The sequence below is a fragment of a genome, unplaced genomic scaffold, assembly GCF_019419815.1.
Source record: "Pyrus x bretschneideri cultivar Hongxiangsu unplaced genomic scaffold, Pyrus_bretschneideri_v1 Contig32, whole genome shotgun sequence".
NCBI lineage: Eukaryota > Viridiplantae > Streptophyta > Magnoliopsida > Rosales > Rosaceae > Pyrus > Pyrus x bretschneideri.
Window position 1 is genome coordinate 2,067,691 of NW_025999635.1, and position 24,841 is coordinate 2,092,531.

General features: G+C 36.9%; 2 protein-coding genes across 3 annotated transcripts; one reads left to right on the plus strand and one right to left on the minus strand.

Moving 5' to 3' along the window:
* Positions 1–2,282: 2,282 nt before the first annotated feature.
* Positions 2,283–5,372, minus strand: LOC103935642 (glycerol-3-phosphate acyltransferase 5-like). 2 transcript variants are annotated; one of them, XM_048590475.1, is made up of 3 exons: positions 4,577–5,372; positions 3,431–4,321; positions 2,283–2,672 (listed from the first exon to the last, which is right to left on the minus strand). In XM_048590475.1, the coding sequence occupies exons 1-3, from the start codon at positions 5,147–5,149 to the stop codon at positions 2,670–2,672; spliced, it is 1,467 nt and encodes a 488-aa protein (XP_048446432.1). In that variant the 5' UTR covers positions 5,150–5,372; the 3' UTR covers positions 2,283–2,669. The 2 variants fall into 2 exon arrangements, with proteins under 2 accessions (XP_048446432.1, XP_009343712.1); XM_009345437.3 differs by lacking the exon at positions 2,283–2,672 and having other exon boundaries at positions 3,260–4,321; positions 4,577–5,371.
* A 9,497-nt stretch (positions 5,373–14,869) lies between these two features.
* On the plus strand, positions 14,870–22,712 carry LOC103935649 (pumilio homolog 2). Its single transcript, XM_009345448.3, has 9 exons — positions 14,870–15,890; positions 16,682–18,171; positions 18,263–18,404; positions 18,553–18,660; positions 19,132–19,344; positions 19,479–19,589; positions 20,874–21,068; positions 21,855–22,029; positions 22,294–22,712. The coding sequence occupies exons 1-9, from the start codon at positions 15,261–15,263 to the stop codon at positions 22,335–22,337; spliced, it is 3,108 nt and encodes a 1,035-aa protein (XP_009343723.1). The 5' UTR covers positions 14,870–15,260; the 3' UTR covers positions 22,338–22,712.
* Positions 22,713–24,841: the final 2,129 nt, after the last annotated feature.

Below are 24,841 nucleotides of genomic sequence, written 5' to 3' on the forward strand. Positions count from 1 at the left end.
AATGGTATTTACCATGGATCTGGATTTGGGGCTAAAATCAATGTGGCAGATGGCAACGCTCCATTAACTACGGTGTGTGAAATGTGATATTTATTTTTTCGTCCTAACTAAGGATGCAATTTGGGTTGGGCCAATCCGAAACTACCCATGTCCAACTCGACTTTAAACCCGAATAAGTGGGTTTTTTTGAGTTATAACATGCCCGAACCCAACCCAATTTCAACCCGTTCATTAATTGGGTTGAGTTGGGTTCATTATTTGCCCATCCATCCCCAACCCAACCTAACCCGACTAACCAAACCCAATCTAACCAGATTGTAACCCATATCAATTAATGATCATACTACACCCAAGTGAGCCAAGTCCAAAAACCAATGCACTTTATAATATTCTTTTTAATAAATTACCCTTTATAATTATTTAAGTTTTTAGGAAATAAGAGGCTTTGATTAGTTAGCCCATATTTGTAGTCTCTAAATCCTAAAGCTTTATAGTAGATGGATTTATTAAATTAAAGTTAGCTAGCCTTGATGCTACTTGACTTAATTTTTTTAGGAATTCTTGGAAACTAAGTTATTACAAGATTAAACTTGAAAAAGTTGGGCAACCCGAACCCAACCCAAGTAACCAAATGAACCAAAATGAAACCCAACCGGAATGCGAGTCTGAATTGTAAAAGTTGGGTTATGATTGAATTGATCTTCCAACCTGTAACATCCCACATCGCCCAGGGGAGTGATCCTTAAATGTATATTCCTATTCCTACCTAGCACGAGGCCTTTTGGGAGCTCACTGGCTTCGGGTTCCATCGGAACTCCGAAGTTAAGTGAGAAGGGGGCTAGAGCAATCTCATGATGGGTGACCCATTGGGAAGTTGCTCGTGAGTTCCCAAAAACAAAACCGTGAAGGAATGGTAAGCCCAAAGCGGACAATATCGTGCTACGGTGGTGGAGCGGGCCCGGGAAGTGGTCCCGCCCGGGTCGGGATGTGACAATTTGGTATCAAAGCCTAACCCTGGTCGCGTGTGTGTCGACGAGGATGTCGGGCCCCTAAAGGGGGTGGATTGTAACATCCCACATCGTCCAGAGGAGTGATCCTTAAATGTATATTCCTATCCCTACCTAGCACGAAGCCTTTTGGGAGCTCACTGCCTTCGGGTTTCGTAGGAACTCTGAAGTTAAGCAAGTAGCGCGCGAGAGCACTTCCAAGATGGGTGACCCATCGGGAAGTTCTCGTGTGAGTTCCCAGAAACAAAACCGTGAGGGCATGGTCGGGACCCAAAGCGGACAATATCGTGCTACGGTAGTGGAGTCGAGCCCGAGAAGTGGTTCCGCCCCGGGCCGGGATGTGACATTTGGTATCAGAGCCTAACCCTGGTCGCGTGTGTGCCGACGAGGAAGTCGGGCCCCTAAGGGAGGTGGATTGTGACATCCCACATCGCCCAGGGGAGTGATCCTTATATGTATCTTCTTATCCCTACCTAGCACGAGGCCTTTTGGGAGCTCATTGGCTTCGAGTTCAGTAGAAACTCTGAAGTTAAGCGAGAAATGGGCTAGAGCAATCCTATGATGGGTGACCCACTGGGAAGTTGCTCGTGAGTTCCCAAAAATAAAACCGTGAGGGAATGGTAAGCCCAAAGCGGACAATATCGTGCTACGGTGGTGGAGCGGGCCCGGGAAGTGATCCGCCCCGAGCCGGGATGTGACACAACCCGCCCAACTCACCGGAGTTGCACCCCTAGTCCTAACTATTAAATAAAATTGGTTGAATACTTTTATTTAAAATTAAAAATTTTAATTTCTTTTTGTTATTTTCCTTAAACATTGGGTTGCTTGCCGCACGTGAAATCTTTTCAAAATACACCAAAAATGGTTTACTTTATTTTTTTTCCGCATTGGTATATTTTTTTTCCGTATTGATATATTATTTTTATGTGAAAATTGTTGTATGCCCCATTAAATTTGTTTGACTTTTGGGCATGCCCCATTAAAATACACCAAAATGGTTACTAACTATTAATATAGCACAACGTTTTTATTTATTTTTTTATAGAATAGCACAGTGTTTTGGTAGTGTATGTTGCTGACTTTTATTTTATTTTGTGGAGAAAAAAACCAAAATAAAACATATAATAAAACACTTATAAAGAATAGAAACATTTATTTCAGTTCAAACATAAAAACATATACAAAAATTATTACGTATTTTTCACTAAATACTACGACTTGATGATATTTCTCTTTATTTTAAGTGAAATATCCTAAGGTTCGATTCTCGTCAAATGCAAATTTGAATCATATTATTATTAGGCCAATGCAAGGCAAAGCCCACTATTTTGGCAAGAATAAAATCACATTATTACTAACTCATTACAAAACTAAGCCCACTCTTCTTATTTTAATGTTGATAATATCGTTTGTTTTAAAAATTCGTCTATATTTCTATACTTTCTGATCTATTGCTAATATGCAATCCAACTGGAGCGAGCTCCGAGTGAGTGGCGGCTCGGCCTAAGATGCAACGTGGTTACGGCTAAGGAGCTGAGTCATCATTTGAACTGGTTCGTTGTCCAACACGTCATCATCATTTCGTCACATCGCATGCCTCTTTGTCTTCTTTCCATTAAACGCTGCGTTTGCTTCCATTCATTATTCATTTTGTATTCTTTGTCACTAGAAAGCAAATATTTCAACAAAAAAATTACTTTAATTTTTTACGACAAATAAATAAATAAAATATCGTTTTGTATGTTAGTCAATAATATTTGTTTTGACAATGTCAATTTTGATAGGGTCAGATGCTCTTTTGTTTGTTCAAATCTTTAATATTTTCAATTAAAAAAGAATGGTGACAAAAAATACGAAAATTATTTTAGGTTCGGACTAAGCCTAAAAAATCAAATACCAGCTACCAATATTACGGCCCAAGGTCTGGCCCACTCTATAAATCCTCCAAAATAAGTCATCATCATTTGATCATCAATCACAAATCAAAACAATAGTAAAACAAACAAACCCAAATTAAGAATATAGTTAATTTAACCCTAGAGACTGTCTTTTATATCATATTTGCAGACTATGTAATGTGATGGTTGATGGTTGGATTATTCCTTAAAATCGTTGAAAATGAAATCCAACCATCAACAACTGCATCGTTTGGTTACAAAATATGATATAGAAAAATGATCTTTCTATCATTTTCGTTTTGATTAATTAGCAATTCAAAGTCCCAAAATCAGTTGCAATCAAAATCATCGGCATTTACAATCATATACTTTATTCAACAATTCAAGAAATAATAATTAATTAACCAAATACAAATTAATTTACCCCAACTAAACTAATATTACTTCATACGTCAACACACGGCAGTCCACAAAACAAAGAAGTTCATCTTATTCTTTCATCGTCTTAGGGTTAAAGATACTCACCATCTTCCTAAACTGATCGCCAAACGAAGTATACGAAACGGTCCCATCGTTTCCAGCAAGCACTTTGTACTTGTCCTTCCTTGTGAAGTTGGTGCACTCAAACCCTAACGTGGAGGCCAAGATCCTCTGCACGTAATTCGCAACATCATGAGGGCTTTTCCCAGATGAACACGTGGCTTCCACAGGCAACTGGTTCAAGAACGTAACTTCGTAAACTGGCCTAGGGTTCATGAAGAAGAATATGGGATCCAAAGCTTTCCAGCCCCTTGCTGTCGTTGCATGGAAAAACCCTACCCTGTAGTTCATGGCCACCGGGACGATTCGGTTTGTAAGCTCAGCAAAGAGTGCACTAAACCTCAAAAGAAAAGGTTCACGGCACGTCGTTCCTTCGGGGCAAACCACCAAGTCCCCTTTGGTTAGTTCAAGCTTGATTCTCTCAGCATCGACGTGCCGAACACGAGTTAATCGAACGGTGGGGATTGGGGATAGGAGCTCTGATAGTCGAGAGATAGAGTATGTGACTGCTGGAATCCTACGTTTGAGTACGGTGGAGAGTACAACGGGGTCCATTAGGGTTCGGTGAGTGCAGACGAATAGCACGCCCGAGTTTCCACCGGAGAAGGGCGGTGGTGGTCTGCCTTTCACAATGACTTTACCACCAAATAGTTGAGACGTGTAGGGTATAGCCCTCATTGGCAATATCAATCCCATGAATAGGCGAATGAAGGCAAGTGAGATGCCTAGGGGCATCCATAGGAGGATTAAGAGGGCGGTTGAGGGCGTAGGCCGCTTGACTAGCCGGCCGTCGTGGAAGATCACCGGGAGTGGTCGGAGGACTTGCTGTTCATCATGCTTTTTGTTGGTGATCATAAATGGTGGGTGGATTTGTTCCTGCAGTAACAAGCCAAGCATGCATAATTTACTTCATTAGTACCACACCAAGATAATTTACTAAATTAGTAAGTATGCATCGTTATGGTATGTGTTGATAATAGTACCACACCAAGATAATTTACTAAATTAGTAAGTCTGCATCATTATGGTATGTGTTGATAATGAATAGAACAAATGGTTCAGATCCAATATGTATATATTATGTATCACGTCATTAGTTAATAATACTATTCATTTCAAATATGCACGCACCTTGCATAAGGATACAAATGAAGAACCGGATGATGAAGGCCTTCCCAACCCTAATGTCGGTTGTTCCTCATCCACAAACAGCTTGGCCACTCGACTGTATATGTCAACTTCACCTTTAACAAAGCCGGTGGCAAACCCAAATCGGTTTACAAGAAGCTCACTGCCAATAACTTCATCAGCTCTCAAATGCTCCTTCACAAACCTCTCCACCATAATCCTTGGCATCTTAGTCACCACAACCCTCTTATCATATGAGCTAAACACTTTCCAAGCCTCCATATCCAAATCATCCACATAAAACTTTGGCAACACTGCACGAGACACGGACTCAATCTCTGATTTCGGAACACCAAAAACAGCAACAAAAGTCATCAGTTTAAGCCCGGCTTCCTCCATACCTATCATCTCCAGAAACCGGATCACCGGCCACATCATTAACAACACGGCAAACCGTATCAAACCTGACGCCTCAAATGCTACCAACATGAAGTAAGAGAAGGGGTCAGGATCCCTTAGAAGTGTTCCTTCGAGCTCCGAAACAATAGACTCCATTGAGCTAGTATGGGTTTGCATTTGTTTTCTACGGATTCTTGTTTTTCTCGGTTTGGGATTAATTAAGACAAGGATTATGTGGTTATAAGTACTATATTTGTCTTAGGATTATGATTATTTGACGACTGGTTAGAAGAATGAAGGAATGGATCGGTTTATCAGTTTACAACAACCCTAATTACTTTATAAAATTTTCTAAGATCAAACTTTCTCCCTCTAATTCGACCCTCAGCTTTTGGGTTTTTGAGGTGGATGTAACTGCAAAGGAAAAAGTATCATACGCCACATAAATCCACAGAAAATATGGATTACTTAACCCCAGCAACTTTGGTGACGTGGACGTTTAATTTGCGATACAAAAGTCCATCTGTACACACCTAATAGCAGGTCTGACTTGGTGCCTTTAGGTCACTGACTTCAACATGTTACAACGTTACTAGTGAACATGTTATTCAATCAATCTTCGTATATAAGGCTTGCAGAAAGTTTCTGTAACAGTGGCCACCCCACGTTCATGTTGCACGGGGTGCATACGAGTCCATGCCAATAGCTGGTTGATGAGGAAATTTTTGGCAGATATCGGTTTCGATTATTTCGATCTTTTGGTTTTTCCACGTTTTAGATTTTGATGTATATAGTTTTATATGGCTTTTCCTTGTTCTTAACAGATTTTTCCCATTAAGAATATGATCACATTGTACTAATTTCCTTTTTGCATTCTCTTATTTACAAACTGGCACTCATGATTGATGTGTTTTCTTTGCTGTCAAAATTGGAGATTTCGTAATACAGTTTACTTGGACATACTACAAAGATCCCCCAGCTGTAGGTTTATAATATATAATCATCTTATAAAATGGAAGAGGATACTAGCAAAACGTCATATGTACGTATTTCACAAAAGTAAAGATTCTCATTCGTACCCAATACAAAATTACAAAAAAACAACAAATTAATTGAATATCTCATGTACTTTCGTTTTGACAATATTTCACTTTCATTGCCTGCTTGTGTCCCCAACCCAAAATTTTTCTTCTATGATCTAGTTTAAACAGGTTTATGGATGAACTTGCAAATTAAGGAAAGATAACTTAGGTTAAAAGTCAAGTAAAAACAAGAGGATTCATATCCTTGGAAATTGTTTTGCAAACGTCAAATCTTCAATATCAAGTTTTTGTGTTGATTAATGTGTCAATAACTCAAATAGGATAGTAATAAATCAGGAAAATATATCAAATTCGCGTAGGTCATACCTAACAAATGTCCTATAGAATTCAAAGGAGGAGGATACACAGAACTCAAATCACTTGTTATATTGATCCTCAAATCAAGCTAGCCACTTGCATATAGGTAAAGCAATTAGCAAAGCTTGCAAGAAGAATCAATTCAAAGTAGGTTAGAAATTAACCAAGCCAGCCATTTGCCGTTTCCGGCTTTCGTGCGATCAAGTATGCTGTTAATTTGCTTTATCAGATTGACACGGAAAATTTCTGCTCCAAGTTTGGTAAGGTTGGTTTGAATAGATGATGAAAACCAACATTTCAGTTTCATCATTATATATATACACACACAGTCTTTAACAGAAGGGATCTCCATTTTTTTAGAAAATAAGGATTAGTTGTGGGCCCAAACGACACAGAACTTCAACAATCTAAACCATCTAGTTTTCAAGTTGCACCTCATAAATTATCCTTGCAAAATATTAGCCAAATCGTAAATATTGAAGCATCTAATTGAGCTCAATGAAATTTATGAACGTTATTGTCTAAGAAACATTAAAATTTCATTGTGACTATTGAATAATCAAATGTTTCGGATTGAAAATTTCATTGTGACAATTGAATGGGCAAATGGATTTGGATTGTATTAAATTTTTGCAAGGATGACCTATGAATCGAAATTTATAACATATACTGTCCAAATTGTTGAAGTTCGATGTGAAGCGAGTCCCATATTAATCTCCTTTTTTTTTTTTGAGTAAATTGTAGTAATGGTCCCTCAACTTTAATCAAATTGGAGCAATGATCCCTCAATTAAAAGTACATTACTATTGGTCCCTCAACTCATTAAAATGTGTAGCTATGATCATTTGCGTCAAAATTTTGTCAAAATAAGTTATGTTAGAAGGATCATTGCTACAATTAGGGTTCCTTAACTTATCAAAACATGTAGCTATGGTCATTTTCGTCAACTTTGTTAGAATTTTGTCAAAATGAGTTATTTTGAAAGGACCATTGCGACAATTGGGTTAAATTTGATGGACCATTTCTCCAGTTGGATTAAAGTTGAGGGACCAATTGTAATGAATTTTTAGTTGAGGGATCATAGCTGCACGTTTTGATAAGTTGAGAGACCAATGGTAATAGATTTTTAGTTGATAGACCATTGCTTCAATTGAGTTAAAATTAATGGACCATTTCTACAATTTATTCCTTTTTTTTTTTCCTTCCAAAATGGAGATCCCTCTCCATAAAAGGTCTGTATATATATATATATATAGGCAGAGCATACTACAAAATCACTAATCTCGAACCCAATTTCAATTTGGGTTTCTTACTTTTGAGTTCTCACCAGCTAGTCACATGCTCCGGCTTACACCGATACACGTACCGACGTACATTTTCCGGCCTGTAGGTGCGTTTCGATTAGCGTGAAGAAGTGGTAGCATATAATTAAGTTCAATTTCCCACCCAAAATAGGCCCAACATTGATAGATCAGGCCTTCAAGAGGAAAACCTTCATCCCAACCCACCAAAATGTTGAATGGGCTTAGATTTTTTGGGTTGTGCAGGAGCATACAAGTTGATATGATGACCTAAACGAAACTGACATCCAATAGAACGGAATTGGATTCTATCCGGATTGAAATGATGAGGATCATAAGAATTCTTACATCTTTATCATTCATCGTGCAATTAAAAATTATTTAAATTATTTATTTAAAATTAAACATAAATAGTACCTGACGAAAACTGAGCAAACGAAATATAATGAATGACTAAAATGCGGGGATCCTTAGGAATAAAATGAATCCGGAAATAATCGCTCTTCAAAAAGAATCACTATTCATAAAGTGTTAAATGTAGTTATGGTGGTGGACAAACTTCTCCATGTAACAGCGTCATTGGTAGCATGTATAGTTTCGGTTACATTGAAGGGTAACCTACTTGATCGAATCCTTACTTCTTTTTGTTAGTAGCAAATCCAATAAAATTCTTTTCGGATTCTTTTCGTAAATCGTGTCCACAAGTGAATGGATATTTTTGTTTTTCCAAAAAAATCAAAAATCAAAAGTCTTTGGCATTTGTTCACTGCCGACTGTGAACTAACTAGGTCATTACTTTTCCTTTCAATGTTTCACCGACCTTTCAAATCAACAAAGATCACTTTCACATCAACAGATCTTCTACCTTGGTTGATATCTTGCTTGAGTCCTGTGCGCAAGTTGAAAATCTAGCTAAATGATTAACGACAACAGTTTAAACTACTAGGGTTATACGAGGAATGAGATGTGGTAGAATGGAGAGTATAAGTAGTTTAAGAGACATACTCATAGTTCGAAGCTCTCATTTATAATTAAAAGTATTTACTGGAGACAAGATGAGAGATGCAAGAGCACATAATATAACTATATACTATATATATACATTGACTGTAAGTTAAGCAATGAAAATATCATTACCGTATGCAGTTGCCCTAATAAGGATAAAGCATCATAAGATACTTATGGCAGACATATGGCTAGCCATGAATTCCGCTTTGCCAATTTTTGAGGTTATGCCTCACCCTTTCATGTATATATATATATATAAATCCATTCCTTTGATTTCTTTATTAAAATATCTGTACATCTGCATATGAGTTTGGAATATAAAAGATAAGATAAATAATTAAGGGTTAAACTCTGTTTACTACCCTAAAATTTATTGGTTTTCAACATTTGGTACATGAAGTTTTTTCCGTCCCAGTCTGGTATCTAAAGTCATAATTTTAGGACACTTTCATACATTCGTTAAGTATTCCGTTAGAAACTCTGTTAACTGATGATGTGGCGCCCACGTGGACAATGACTGGACGTCACGTGTATATTAAAATTAAAAAAAATTTAAAATTAAAAAAAAAAAAAAATTTGACCCAAACACCCACTCGTCTCCTACCTCACACCCCCAACCCCCTCTATCCCTTTTCTCATCCGTAACCCGTACTCAACCTCCCTTCTTTACTTTGCAACTCGCAGCAATCCAATCATGGCAGTCAAGCAGCATTAACACCAACAAAGGAGAAGTTTCTCCTTTCGCTGTTTTTAACCCGCAGCCATGGCCACTGAAATCAAGGCGAAGACGAATAATCGTAGAAACACACAGAATCCATCGTCAAACCCTATCGCTCCCTTCCTCTGCAATTCCATTCATTGTCTCTCTCTCTCTCTCTCTCTCTCCATTTCTCATTCTAAAACCCTAGATTAACACCTAATCTAACATGAAATCCAAACCCCAAAATCTCATTGGGGTTTCAGTCTCGGCCTCACAGGACACACACATCATTTGATGAATTGTTCGCATCCCTTCCTCAAACCCTAGCCTCGATTTTCTTTCCCCTTTATCCTTTCGATTGTGCGTATTTGACTTACCCGGATAGAGAGAGAGAGTGAGTGAAAGAGGGACCGATCGATAGGCTATGGAGGGCTATGTGGCAGAGGATCTCGGAGTCATGGGAGGTTGCCGGTTTGGACGATGCCATGAACCGCCTGATGCTTTCCTCCAACAAGGATTCCAAGCCCCCGTAAAACAAGCAAAACGCACATTGATCCTACACGCATCACCATTGCCTAGCCTCTTGCATCGTTTGATTTGATTGTTAGAAAATTAGGGTTTGCTGGGCTTTACTATGGAAGGAGACGCGAAGACAAAGAGGATGATCGCTGATGGATGGAGCCGACGATGAAGATGAGGGAAAGGAGGGTGGGTGCGAGTTGCAAAAGAGAGAAGGAAGGGTGGGTGCAGTTGCAGAGGAGAGAAGGGAGAAAGGGGTTGGGGACCGGGTGTGAGGTAGGAGACGGGAGTGTTTGGGTCAAATTTTTTTTAATTTTTAAAAAAGTTTTAATTAATTAATTTATTTTATAAATAATTTATTTTTAATTTCCACGTGGATGACATGTGCTGCCCAGTCATTGTTAACATAGGCGCCACGTTACAGTTAACGGGAGATTGAACAGTTTGACTAACGGATATATAAGACTATCTCAAAATTTACACTTTAGGTATGACTCTGGGATGAAAAAAACTTGATGTACTAAATGTTGAAAACCACGAAACATGAGGGTAGTAAACAGTCTTCTGCCCAATAATTAAACTGTTTTTCTCTTTTCCTTTCTGCTTAAACAAATGCCTTATTTTAGATTTTTCTAAATTAAACATCTGTTACTTTTCAACTTTTGATTAAAGTGCTCTTACTTTTAATTAAACTTTATATTTAAGGTATATTCTTAATTTAAGTATTTTATAAATTCTTTTAAATCCATTTCTATGTAAAAAAAAAAAAGCACTCAATAATATTCATTAATTTATTGCTATTTTTATGGAATCTCATCCCTTCCTCAATTTAAGGATTCAATTATATCTAGTGGGGTTCAAGATTAATTGGATGAAATATAGTTTTTCCAATTTCCAACTCAACATTTTATATAGATTATAAAAAAACAAGTGTCGTTTATAATTAAAATTGAGATGTAGTTTTTTGGGTTACACAACTTACACATAACGTACCATAAGTTTTGTATGTACCAAAATAAGGATGATACATCGTACTAATAACTTGGTACGTACTAAATAAAGAATTGCATAACGTACCAAAAACAATATTTTATAATGTACCAAAATACTAATACGTACTTAGATTAAATTTATATAACGTACCAAATGATTGGTACGTTATATTTAATATATCTGTTTGGTACGTTATATTTAATATATGTGCATGTTATATTTCATAATTGTATGTTAATAGGATGTTTATGTGTTTTTAGAAATTAAAACAACAAATTATTTGAATAAGAAAAATTCATTTTGAATGAATTATGATAAGATAAGATATGATGTTTGTGGTGATTTTAGAATATTTGTGATATTATTTTCTGAACTAGTTGGTTAATTAAATACAATAAAATCATAATTTTTAATTAAAAATTAGTAAAAGAATGTTTGATAAAAAGTTTAAAAGTTATAGATGTTCGATTAAAAAAATTCAAATTTGAGGCATCTATATCAAAATGCCCCATAAAGGAACCATGCTACACAATATTTATTTTTTATTTTTTATATAAACACCTACTTTAATTTTCTTCTCTTACACACACACACACATATATATATATATATATATTTTTTTTTTTCTGGGTTGTCATGTTTAAAGTATAATTAGGGTTTTAACCCATGAACTGCAGACAGAATAATAGTTTATTTGATAAGAAGGTACGTGGAGCGGTGGAGGTGGAGCAGCACATATTAATGATTCACGTAGAAGGAAGCACAGACAAGTCACGTGACCCTCCCAAACACAGAGAATATTATACGATACGTTGAATGAAGTCAAGTGACTCACACGTCTGCAAAATCATCGTCGTCCACTGCTATTTGCATAAATATTAATATGTAAATGTAAACAAACTCTTTGCTGACATGACCACTTAACTAACATTATCACCTTCTGTATTTTTTTTCTTTTTGATCGGTGCTTTTTCTGGATTTTAAAAGAAGAGAAAATAAAAAGGCATCTTTGGTTGGCCATATGGTTTGGGTTTTTGGGGTCTTGGTGGTACTGGTAAGTGGCTGCTAGGGTTCTAAGTTGCATTCAGAGCATAAAATTATATTCTCTGGGTTTTAGTGGGTCGCAGTATTAGTGAAAGTTTAAAATAACATCATTCCATTTTATATTTTGTTGATGCTAAAATTTAGTTGTGTTTTTATATTCGATTGGTCGAGTCGAGTTGAGATTCTTTCATTCCAACTAGGAAAAAAAATTGGGATAACTTGATATAGATCCAATTTTGTGAGCCATTAGTAGAATTAGTCCACTTCATTGAAATAGGTCCAATAATTAAGATTCCACGTGTGCTTATTTGTGGTTTGTACCATATTTACCCCTTAGGCTTACGAATTGTTATAAATACACAAAATTTCTTAATTATGAGATTATTTGTCGTTTAACTAATCCCTTAATTGTAGGATTAGTTATAGCCATATAATCACCTCAACCCCCAGTCCGTTTCTTTAATGGTTGATATTTTAGTTATAGCCATATAATCACCTCAATCCTCCTCTTTTTTGTCTTTTCTTTTCATGGGTGATATTTTTGTGTTCTTCCCTCTAAATTCGTTCCTCTAATGGAGGTATATTATATCATATTTATATTTCTATGTTCCGCCATGTAGGTTCCTAGCATTTTTCTTCCAATACAATATGTAGTTTATTTTTGTTTTGCAGGTAGATTATATTTGCTTTGTAGGTATAAAGCATTTTTCTTCCTATAAAATAGGTAGGTAGTTACTAGATTATATCGGTTTTGTTTTCTTCATAAATAGTAGGTAGTTACTAGATAATATTTTAGTTTGGGTATTTAAATATTCAAAATTTAAAAACTGAATAAATGTTAAAAAAATTAAAGAATTTAAATATTTTTAACTGAAGGGGCAAAATTGATATCAAAATATGTAATTGGATAATTGGATTTAGTCCCAAAAACTACCTATGTTTTTGGACCTAGATCCAAAAGCCCCAAAAAAATTAAGGGTAATGTTAACGAGATGGATCAATTTAAAACATATTTTGTAAATCATATGACGTGGTCATTGATGATAAGATTATTACTTAAGTGTTGATTAGTGTACTTGCTTCTTATTAATGACACATCGCATGATTTGTAAATATTGTCTGAAATTTGATCTACCTTATATTAATTAGGAAAAAAACTAGAAAAATCTTGGAAGACATTGATGAGGTGATTGTAAAAGTGACACCATTGTCGTATCAAATACCTAGTTCTCCATTTGGCAGTACTTATCTTTTTGATGTTGAAAAAAAGACTAAATTTTTAATCTTTCATCTGAGTGATTATAGAAAGACAATCACTCATAAGTAGTTGGTATGGCGACACTAAGTCTATTTAATTAGAGAAAGTATGAGGTTAACACAGACAAATGTGACAATTGTAATAAGAAAAAAGGGTTACTAGCGTGTGTATTAAAGAATTCTTGCAGCCCTATATTGATCACCTTATTAATTGTTGCCTAATTAATCTCTCCCACTATTATGAATGTGCCAAACATGTCCTTCGATGAGTAATTGACCAGTCCTCATGAATGAGATTTTAGCTGCTCTTACCGCAAATAGGCATCACACTTTCAACCAAGCAGCTACGTTTAGCTGGGTTCTCAAAGTCAGTCTAGGATGATTCCTGAGATGTGTTGCGTTCAAACATTTTAAGCTCGGAAACTTAAACGTAATTATAATGCTAGGAACATCACATTTTTTTACCACAAAATATTAAACCGAGATTAGTTTAGCATACGTATATTTGTGCACAAAAGTTATGCAACTAGTTAAAAGTTAGTACAGAACTGTTGAGATGGTTTGGTAAGGTAAAGCCGTAAGCTTAAATACACCATTCAAATTGACTCGTCATGGCAAGAATTTATTTGCAGGAGCAGATGAATGGAAGTTACTTCTTATAGTGCATCTCTACCTGTGAACTTGAATTGCAGTACTGTTTTGGGTCCTTCTCTAACCCTCGTAACAATTGTACCATGCAATTTGCTAATTATTTTTAATTTGCTATTTATAGGGACGAATTCGTGATATCACCTTTTTACATAATTTTTGAGACATATTTTTGTGGGCATACTTTGTAATGTGTTTCAATGATCCAAACTGTCTATCTTTTAAATATTTCCTCAAAGATCACGTGCACTAAATTACCTAAATTTGGAATCATATGACCGTTGGATTACTAGTTTAGGGTTTCTTTGTAGAACTATACTCGTCCATTTCTTCACTACAAATAAATGCCTTAATAGTTTGGATTTGTTTGATTTTTTGTAAGGATGATTTATGAATGGTGTTCTATAAAAAAAGATAGTTTAAAATACATTACAGAATGTGTTTCACGAAAATGTGTATAAAAATTCTATAAAAAAAAATGATGTCACGAATCCGCCTTCACTGTCTATACGAGTGCGCACATATAATTCTACTAATTGAGAAAAAAAAAAATTAGCTAATGAAATTTCCTATGCAAATGTGTGGCTTAATCGAATTTCTTCCTCCACTTAATGTAAAATTTATCGTTGTATTTAAAAAAAAAAATTTCCTATTTAGATCATCACTCCAAAAAAGAATGAAATTATATGCCAGATGCAAAAACTAGGAATCAAATTTACATTTTTTTTTAGCAAATGATACCTACACTAAATAATAAAAATTGACTAAACTTTATAATAAGTTAATAATAATATGATTCAAATTTCCATCCGAAAAACTGAGAATTAGTTTACTCATATACATATGTAGAAGCATAACGCAATCTCTTCTAAAGATTTGACATTTCCTTGAATTAAATAACATGCCTATTAAGACCTTGAATTAAATGAATGAATTAATCCCAAACAAAACTGGCAGGAGGAGCTGCAGTTAGTCGATGAAACAGAACCCTAAAGACCTCTTTGCGGGAACCAAATCCTGGCCGTCATTCCTCGTATCCAACGGCTCAGATTCCTACACTGCTCTTGCTTATCATTGCCCTCTTTCTTACTTCACTGTCTCCCCCTCCCTTCTCCATTCTCACCTTTGTTAAAAAAAAAAAAATGTCTGTCTCCATATTTTTGATCATCTAAGCTTCCGATCCTCGTCTCACTCAGTACAAAAATCCAATCTTTGACGTTACGGAAAGAACAATCTTTTCACTTTCAGTGCAATTTTAAGAATGGGTTCGTAGTTTTTGATCGAGAAAATCGCATTATCCAAAGTTTTGTAGCAATCCCATCTGTTTTTAGCAGTTTTAAGCTAAACCCGACCTGAAAGTCTCAATCTTTGTTCAGTTTTCAGTGGTTTTTCTTTGATTTGGTTGTTGATTGTATGATATGGTCACCGATACTTATTCAAAGATGATGTCTGAAATGTCAATGCGATCGATGTTAAAGAGTGGTGATTACAGCGAAGATTTGAGTATGTTGAGTCGTGAACAGAGGCGGCAGCATGAAGCAAGTGAGCGGGAGAAGGAGCTGAACATATACAGGAGTGGGTCGGCGCCGCCCACCGTGGAAGGCTCGTTGAACGCTGTCGGAGGCTTGTTTGAGGCGTCTGCGCTGTCGGGTTTCACGAAAAACGGCACCAAGGGGTTTGCAACTGAAGAGGAGCTTCTCGCTGATCCAGCTTATGTGAATTACTACTATTCCAATGGTAATCTCAATCCACGGCTTCCGCCGCCGCTGCTTTCGAAGGAGGACTGGCGTTTTTCCCAGCGGTTGCAAGGCGGAGGTGGAGGTGGAGGTGGAGGTGGAGGTGGAGCTTCGGCAGTTGGAGATAGGAGGATAGGGGGTAGGAGTGGCGGTGAAGGGTCACTTTTTTCTGTGCAGCCGGGGATTGGAGGGAAGGAGGAGAATGGTGTGCCGGCGAGGAAGGGTGCGGCAGAGTGGGGCGGTGATGGGTTGATTGGGTTGCCGGGGTTGGGACTTGGGAGTAGGCAGAAGAGTATTGCAGAGATTATTCAGGTGAAGTGTTTGTAAAGTTTGTTTTTTGAATTGGTTTATATGATAGCTTGTTATCTTGAATATACAATGTTTGTTTGCGTTTGGAAGTATTTTATGTATTCATGATAATTTTCGTGTGATAAGCTTAAGCTTACTGGAGTATTATGTGATTAGATTTCTTCTCTAATTTTGTGTTTTACAAAGGTTTGATCTTTACGTTTCTTCGTTGATTTCTCGCTTATATTTTGTGTTTATCATTATATGATTTACTCGATATCTAGCTCAGCTCCTCTAAGTAGGGTGCACCTTTCGATTATCCTAATGAAGTGGAACAAGTCAATGTTTAGTGCCTTTGACAGTGGTTTCTCTGAATTGTTAGCTGATGAGACTAATTCCATGATATGGAGGTGTTCGCTGGCATGAGAAATTGAACTAGTTCTCCTGACACTGGTTCAGTTTTTTTTTTTTTTTTTTAATAATTATCAACTTATCTGCTGTAGACACTAGACACTGATATTGAAAAGTGGAATTTGTTTTTCAGTAATTCTTTTATCTTGCCTATTAACTATAATTTTAACTCTTTGCATAAATGTTGCACCAGTAAAATGTAAAGTTAATTGGAATGGAAACTGTTTCTGCTTAAGGTATTTCGATGTATTTTCTTGGTTTGTTGGCAGATTTGCTCCTGTGGTCTTTTTGTTGTACGCTTGTTTTTCCTGGTTAAATTTCATTGCCTGCGACAACTTTTGCAAAATAAAATTTGAATTTGTTTATAAGATCTGCTGTCTAAAACTCTTGATATTTCAATGCAGGATGATATACATAATACAAATGGCTCAAGGCACCCTTCTCGTCCAGCTAGCCGGAATGCTTTTGATGATGGTGTTGAAGCTTCAGATACCCAGTTTGCTCATTTACAGGGAATGTCAGCTGTTCAGAACGGCGGTTCATCTAGTTCTCATACATATGCTTCTGCTCTGGGTGCTTCATTGTCGAGAAGCAACACACCAGACCCTCAGCTTGTAGCTAGGGCTCCTAGTCCTCGAATTCCACCAGTTGGAAGGGTTTCCTCCATGGATAAAAAAATTGGCAATGGTCAAAACTCATTCAATGGTGCCTCGCTTGATGTGAATGAGTCTGCAGATCTGGCAGCTGCATTATCTGGTATGAACCTGTCAACAAATGGTAGGATTGATGAGAAGAATCGTGCACGCTCACAAATGCAACATGAAATTGATAATCACCATAACCTTTATGACATGCAAGGTGATTGGAACCATATTAAACAAAATTCGTACTTGAATAAGTCTGATTCTGGGAATTTTCATCTGCATTCTGCTTCCCAATCTTCTAACAATTCTTATCAGAATATGGGAAGAGGCAGTGGATTTGGTAGGGATCTGAACAGCCCTTCTTATATGTCTGACGATCTAGTTGATATTAATAATCCTGCTGTATCTTCTGGTAACTCATACTTAAGAGGACCTGTGCCAGCTCTTAATGGCCGAGGAAGCTCACACTCCCACTATCAGAATGTAGACAATACCTCATTTCCTAACTATGGCTATTCTGGTGGTCCTTCATCTCCATCAATGATGGGTAGTCCACTTGGTAATGGTAGTTTACCACCCTTATTTGAAAATGCTGCTGCTGCATCTGCAATGGGTGGCTTGGACTCTGGAGCTTTTGGAGGGATGTCTTTAGGACCAAATCTGTTGGCTGCGGCTACTGAATTGCAGAATATTAGGCTTGGAAATCACGGTGGTGGGAGTGCTCTTCAGGTTCCCATGATGGACCCATTGTATGTTCAGTACTTGAGATCAAATGAATATGCAGCTGCACAGCTTGCAGCCCTTAATGATCCCACAAAAGATAGGGAAGGCATGGGTAATACGTACATGGATTTACTTGGTTTGCAAAAAGCTTATTTGGGGCAATTGCTTTCGCCCCAAAAATCACAATTTGGTGCTCCCTACATTGGCAGGTCTGGTAGCTTGAATCATGGTTATTATGGAAATCCATCATATGTGCATGGGATGTCTTATTCTGGAACACCATTGGGTGGTCCCCTTCTTCCAAACTCTCCTGTTGGACCTGGTAGTCCTGCCAGGCATGGTGAGCGGAACTTGCGTTTTTCTTCTGGGTTGAGGAACATGGGTGGAGGTCTGATGGGAGCTTGGCACTCCGAAAATGGTGGAAATTTGGATGAAAGTTTTGCCTCCTCTTTACTAGATGAGTTCAAAAGCAACAAGACTAAATGTTTTGAACTTTCAGAGATTGCAGGGCATGTTGTTGAGTTCAGGTAAATATTTGTCACTGTTTCTTTAAATCTTTGTGCCCTTATGTGTTCCAGATATCCACAACTTAATTCACTCATATAATACCTTGAACAGTGCCGACCAGTATGGAAGTCGGTTTATTCAACAGAAACTTGAAACTGCCACAATTGAAGAGAAGAACATGGTTTTTGATGAAATTATGCCCCAAGCACTATCTCTTATGACCGATGTGTTTGGTAATTATGTGATTCAGAAGGTACCTTTTCCCCTTTAGATTGATTTGCCTTTATGTGCAATTTTATGTATCCTTGTGCCTTAGCATGATCATGATATGCAGTGGTTAAGTGGCGGAAAATAAGTGTTGCAGTTTTTCTTCTATGTCTGACTTTTGCACTTTGGTTCAGTTTTTTGAGCATGGAACTCCAGCACAAATAAGAGAACTTGCAGACCAGCTCACTGGGCATGTGCTGACCCTTAGCCTTCAAATGTATGGATGTCGAGTGATTCAGAAGGTATGTACAGTTAGCTGACTGAACACAGTAATTAATTTTCCATATTGATATTCCTTGCATGTTTTACCATTGGCTTTCATACGAACTCAGAAGGATTACCTTCTACATATTGTATGTGTTGCAGGAGACAGGATACATATCTAATAGAATATGTTTCGGGGTATCCTTGGGAAATTATTTGTCTATAAAACGAACAACTTTTCAGTCTCTTAAGAAAACACCATTTAATTTTAGGTTTTCTCAAGTTTGAATTTCTTGAGCCACAACGGTTTAGCTCATTGTTCTTGTACTACCTGGGAATTGGAGTACGACCTAGTAGATATAAATCATCGAAGATTTTAGAGAGAAACATATGTTTCTTACTTTCATAATCATGTAGATTTTTTTTTCTTTTTTAGTTTTCAGGGAAAATATCAATGGTCAATGATGTTTATCATATCACCATCAAACTTGGCTTTCATGTGCTTTCAGGCTATAGAAGTTGTTGAGCTGGACCAGCAGACTAAAATGGTAGCTGAACTGGATGGTCATGTTATGCGTTGTGTTCGTGATCAAAATGGCAACCATGTTGTCCAGAAGTGTATTGAATGTGTACCTGAAGATGCCATCCAGTTTGTTGTTTCAACTTTTTATGACCAAGTCGTGACACTGTCTACTCATCCGTATGGTTGTCGTGTCATACAGGTTAAGAACCTCACCATTTTCTGACTCGCATTCATTTTGCGTCTGCCTATTAATCATATATGTTGATATGTTGATATGTTGAAGATAAATGGTTATGAATGCAACTAAATGGTATAGTAACTTTGATTTAACAGAGAGTTTTGGAGCACTGCCATGAACCCAAAACGCAGCAAATAATGATGGATGAGATTTTGCAGTCTGTTTGCATTTTGGCACAAGACCAATATGGAAATTATGTTGTCCAGGTTTGTTTCATTTCTAAGAAACTTTTGTCACTCTACCTTCTTATTGTTAAAGGAAATAATTCCACAGTGGTTTAATGGAATCTGTTGTTTAAGTATCAAACGGACCTCTTAATGTAATCAACTAATTTTCTTTGTTGGATGTTATTTTGGTTCTTATTTTATACAGTATAGATGTTCAATTTTGATTTTTCTCTGCACATCCTAGTCTCATCTTAAGCTCAATTTTGTTGGCTCTTCATGCACTTGTGACTTCACTTAAACCAATTAATCAACTTCTGTTTTCATGCTTATAATGCGACTTTTAGCTGTCCATTATGTTCATCATATGGGTGTGATTCATGCCTTTTCATCAGTCACACTTCAATTTAGCCTGGATTTGGAGTGTAAAGGGACTCTTGATGTTAGTGTCAAATATAGCTCTCTGTTTTAAATTGCTTATGCGTTTAGTTGGTTGTTAAAAAATTGGTGGGGTTACAACGGTTGTTACTAATGTTACATTGTCAGTTATTTAGTCTCACACCAATATGTATCTTCAGTTTTCTCTGTTGTTTATACATGATCTCATTTAGATGGAGGGATTGGATAGAATTGAGGAATAAGATGATTTCAGCTCCGCTCCACCCCTCCACCACCAATTTAATGTTTTCATACTTATTTTCTTTGAGCTCTGTTTATACACCTTACTTGGCTTATTGAATGAGTTTATGCACCCATACCTGATTGTTTCCTGATGTAATTTATTAACTGAATACGGTTTTGTTTGCACTTGCAATAAGTCAAAAGATAAATATTATATTTTGTGATGATCTGTGGAAGTATAATATGGTAGACACTGTTGTTGATTGAACGTAATCACATCATTGAACTGTTACTCGGAGAGTTACCTCCCTGCCTCTGGTTTTGCACCAGAGCCATTATGTCAGGTTGATGACATACAATTTTTTAAGAAGAATTGAGTACCTCTTTTATACCTTTGGTCCTTTGTGCTTTGTAAACTTTACTTTCTTTACATTTCAGAATAGGCTTGCAAAAGCTAACTCAGAAACCGTAAAAACAAATAAATGTCCCATAAGCTGATAGCATGATGTTTACTTCAAAGACGTGCATGTAATAACTAGATTCATGAACTTTCTTTTCATGGAACCCGCAAAGGAGTTGTGGATACTTTAAATTGTGGTTTAATTTGGAAACAACAATACGTAGCCTTTGCTGTATACAGTAAACTATATGTTTTATTCTTTGTTTACATTGAACTCAGTTAACTGATTGTATTTACTTTTACAGCATGTGCTGGAACATGGAAAGCCACATGAACGGTCATGTATAATTAAGGAACTAACTGGGCAAATCGTTCAAATGAGCCAGCAGAAGTTTGCGTCAAATGTCATAGAAAAGTGTTTAAGTTTTGGAACTCTTGCTGAACGCCAGGCCCTTGTAACTGAGATGCTTGGTACCACTGACGAAAATGAGCCCCTTCAGGTTTGCTACTTACTATGAAGTTTTTGGTGTGCACTGTTGGTGAATGTATTCTTTTGTTATAGTATAATTTTCTTTCTTTAATTCTTTACTTGTCTCAATGTGCCATCTTCAAATATATTTTACTCTGGTCAAGTTTGCATAGATGTGTTCCTGAACTAAGTGCGAACCCTTTCAAATTACTGAAAAGAGTTGATGTCTCTAACTTTTGGGGGTTTTATGAAAATACTCTTTACAGTTTGAAGTAACTTTTCTATAACTTCCGAAGCTGTTATGATTACTTTTATTATGATTATGCTGTTACCTGAAACGATGGTTACTTAGGTTGAACTCGTGAATTCATTTGAATACTAGTGAGCTCATTGGGTTTACTTTCACGTATTATCTTTGACATGTAACAGTTAACTTTTACCTTAACATTCTCAATGACAGTTTGCCTCATCTTTGCAAATCAATTGCTTTTTTGATGCATCGAGCTGTTTTGACAAAGTATTTGAATCGTGTCTTTAGTATATAATATTCAACAATGTGCTAGTACGACTATTGCAAGCTTGAATTTATTAATGCATGTATCATTTTCGTTTTTGATTAACATTGACTACTTTTCAAATGAGTTCGACGAACACAAACTTTTTAAATTGTGAAGGTTTTTCGTTTTGTTAGTATCAAATTTTCCAAATACTATGGCTCTAGGAAAATGATTTGCCAGGCATTGGTTTTGAAGACGGGTATATGCATGGACTAGGGTCTTTTAATATGCCTTCTTATTCTTGTTCTGTTTGAATTTAGGCGATGATGAAGGATCAGTTCGCAAACTATGTTGTACAGAAAGTGTTGGAAACTTGTGACGATCAGCAACTTGAACTAATCCTTAACCGAATTAAGGTTCACCTGAATGCCCTGAAGAAGTATACTTATGGGAAGCATATAGTTGCCCGTGTAGAGAAACTTGTTGCTGCTGGGGGTACTTTTTCGCCCTTTCTCCTTTGTCATTTCATATCAATCGTACATCTCATAGTGATGCTTTAACACATGATACACAAAAGTAGTTCTGATTCATCGTTTGGGTTTTCTTGCAATGCAAGAAGTTGGTTGTCGTTTCCAATATGAATAATATGATTTTCTAGCCTAATATGTATTGTTATTCCGGCTTCAAGCCTTGGACTTGCTACTGGTGTAACAAACCTGGTTGCCTCAAATCGCTAACAAGGCGCTGAATCTTTTGCAGAGAGGAGGATTAGCATTCTGGCTCCCCAGGCTTCTGCTGCTTAGATGGGGTACGGGGACGAAGTTGTACAGCTAACTGAGGATAATATGAGCCCCTCTATTTCTTTCATGTCAAGTAAAGGCTACGTCTATGTATTGAGATGGATAAGGCGCGATGAAAATAAAGATCATTGGTTGTACTTAAAACTGTACATTTTTAGTTTGAGGATATACCTTAGAGTAGTCACGGCGCAGACGGTGAACGCACCTGAGGCCCCTGCAGAGGAGATAAATTAGTGTACAAGTTTGAAGGGTGTAAAAAGCGAGGCGGTAGTAGAATTTGTGGTCGTGACTGTACAAATGTTTTACCAGGTGGAGTCCTCCATAAATTTTCTTAACGTATGGATTATTTTCTAATTAAGGAACCTTTTTTTCGGACAATTTGTGAGTTGAGATTCTATTCAGATTCATTATGTCATGCTGTTACGATATTTCAAATTTTACCTTTCGCTGTTTCTCTCGATATTTCGAGCACATGATGAAGCTCAAATTGGTGACTCGTAGCGGTCGTGCTTGTTGAACGGCATCGTGAATGTTTTTGAGCTTCATGTCTGTTCTCCCGAAGATCTTAGCCTTTAACTGAGGCTTATATGTTCAGGGAACTGATTTCCGCATTCCGGTCTTCTCCTTAATGCATTCTTCATTGCTTGGGTTGATTGATTCTTCTTTGATGTATTCAATCAACGGTTAGAATAAAGAGTGTATGGCAAGAAAAAACAATTGCGGAAATATTTTCATGTGTTTATTTATCGAGAATGGCATATCAAGAAAGAACGAACGTCTGTTCCATAGCCGCAATGGATTCTAGTTAACCAAATGATATAACTGCAACCATGATACCAAAGCAGCAAAGTAATACATAGCACAGACAATTAGTGCCAAATTGCCAACAATACAAGAAAAACCCACCAAACCTACCCAGAATTTTGCCCTAGAGTTTGGTCTGCTCAAATCAACCATATTTAGGAGGGCAAAACGTTATGACATACCTAGGAGCCGTACAAATCTTAAGCCCTGTATAATCATCAAAGGCATAACTATAAGCTCTAGGACAAATAGCCTTAAAAAGATGCAGCATCATTTCAAAGGGTGTGGCTGGAGGGACTCCGCCGAGTCCCCAGCATTGTAAGAGGCCGGCGCAATCACCTGTTTGGCATATGCCTTTGCCAGTTTTTTCATCAAAGCAGCAGCCTTGCCTCCCCCCTATAGCCTGCCCGACCAGTTTTCGGGGATGTTAAGGACTTGTTGCTCACCGCTCGAGAGGTGGAAGCCGCGTTCCTTGCAGTTGTTCACTACGATGAGTTGAGTCCCATCCGCAAACAACAATGCTATTTGTCAACCTAAGTTTTATAGAAACCAACAAATAAGGAATGTTCAGCGTTCGATTCTCTCCGATGTAACCAAAATTTTTCGAGTAAAAAAGGAGAGAGTACTTGATTACCTGTGAAGGAGAGGGAAATGAGAAAGGAGAGGAGGAAGAAGATTTGATGTGAGATTGGCATTTGTTCATGAGTAATGGAGATGTGAGTTGGTAACTGGGAGGCTCTTCTATTTACATAGTGTGGAAAAGTGAAAAGGGGGTTTCCTTCGTCCTCGCCATCATGGAAGGGAGTGGTAGCTTTAAGAACAACTGCACATGTAATGGCGGTTTGCAAATTGCATAGGTTAGACCAGTTGGTTAGGACATTGCGTCTGCAATTTTTCACTTAAATTAAAGCAGTTTAGTTTTATTCATGTGGATTGGATCTATGAGCCTCTCATGAACGTTGTCTATAGAAAAAGAGGATTGCCTAAGTGAAAAAGGTGGAAGAGAATTTGACAGCACAAGAAAGCACACTTGAAACCAATATTGATTACTCTAGGTTTTGTTTGAGATGATTTTTGGGAAAATGTATATGAATATGTCCCAGGAAGGTTTTGAGAAAAAAATTACATGAAACAAGTGAATTCATTTTTGATAGTGACTTTTTACAGTCAAAAGTTTCGCTTTCTGCTTTCTTTGTTTGTATTCATTAATTCTTTGATTTGTTTAATCCTAAAATTGCAACAAAAAAAAAAACTACATGATAAAAAAACATGAGTGCAAAATCATTTTCTTTTTTGTCACATGTAGCAAGTACATGGTATGAAACAGATAAGACTTCGTAACTAGATGAGCTTCGGCATTTTACTTGCTTAAAATGTGAAAATCATGAATTGAAAAGCGAAACAAGATAATTGATAAGGGATTAACAAATTAATTTGAAGAACTAGATTATTAATGATAATGTGGAATCCACTATTTTTTTTTTAATTCCATACGTTTTCGTAAATACTTAGGAAGTTATTAACTGAAATAATTTCAACACCCGTGTTTTAATAAATGCAAAGAAGTTCATATCAGAATAATTCCGAAACTCTTAACGTAAATAAACATGCCTTAATTCTGTTAGTTTAACTACCATGAATCTCCGGTTCACTCATTTTCCGGGCGGCGGCCGACTCGAGTTTCAAGTACAATCACGGCTCGT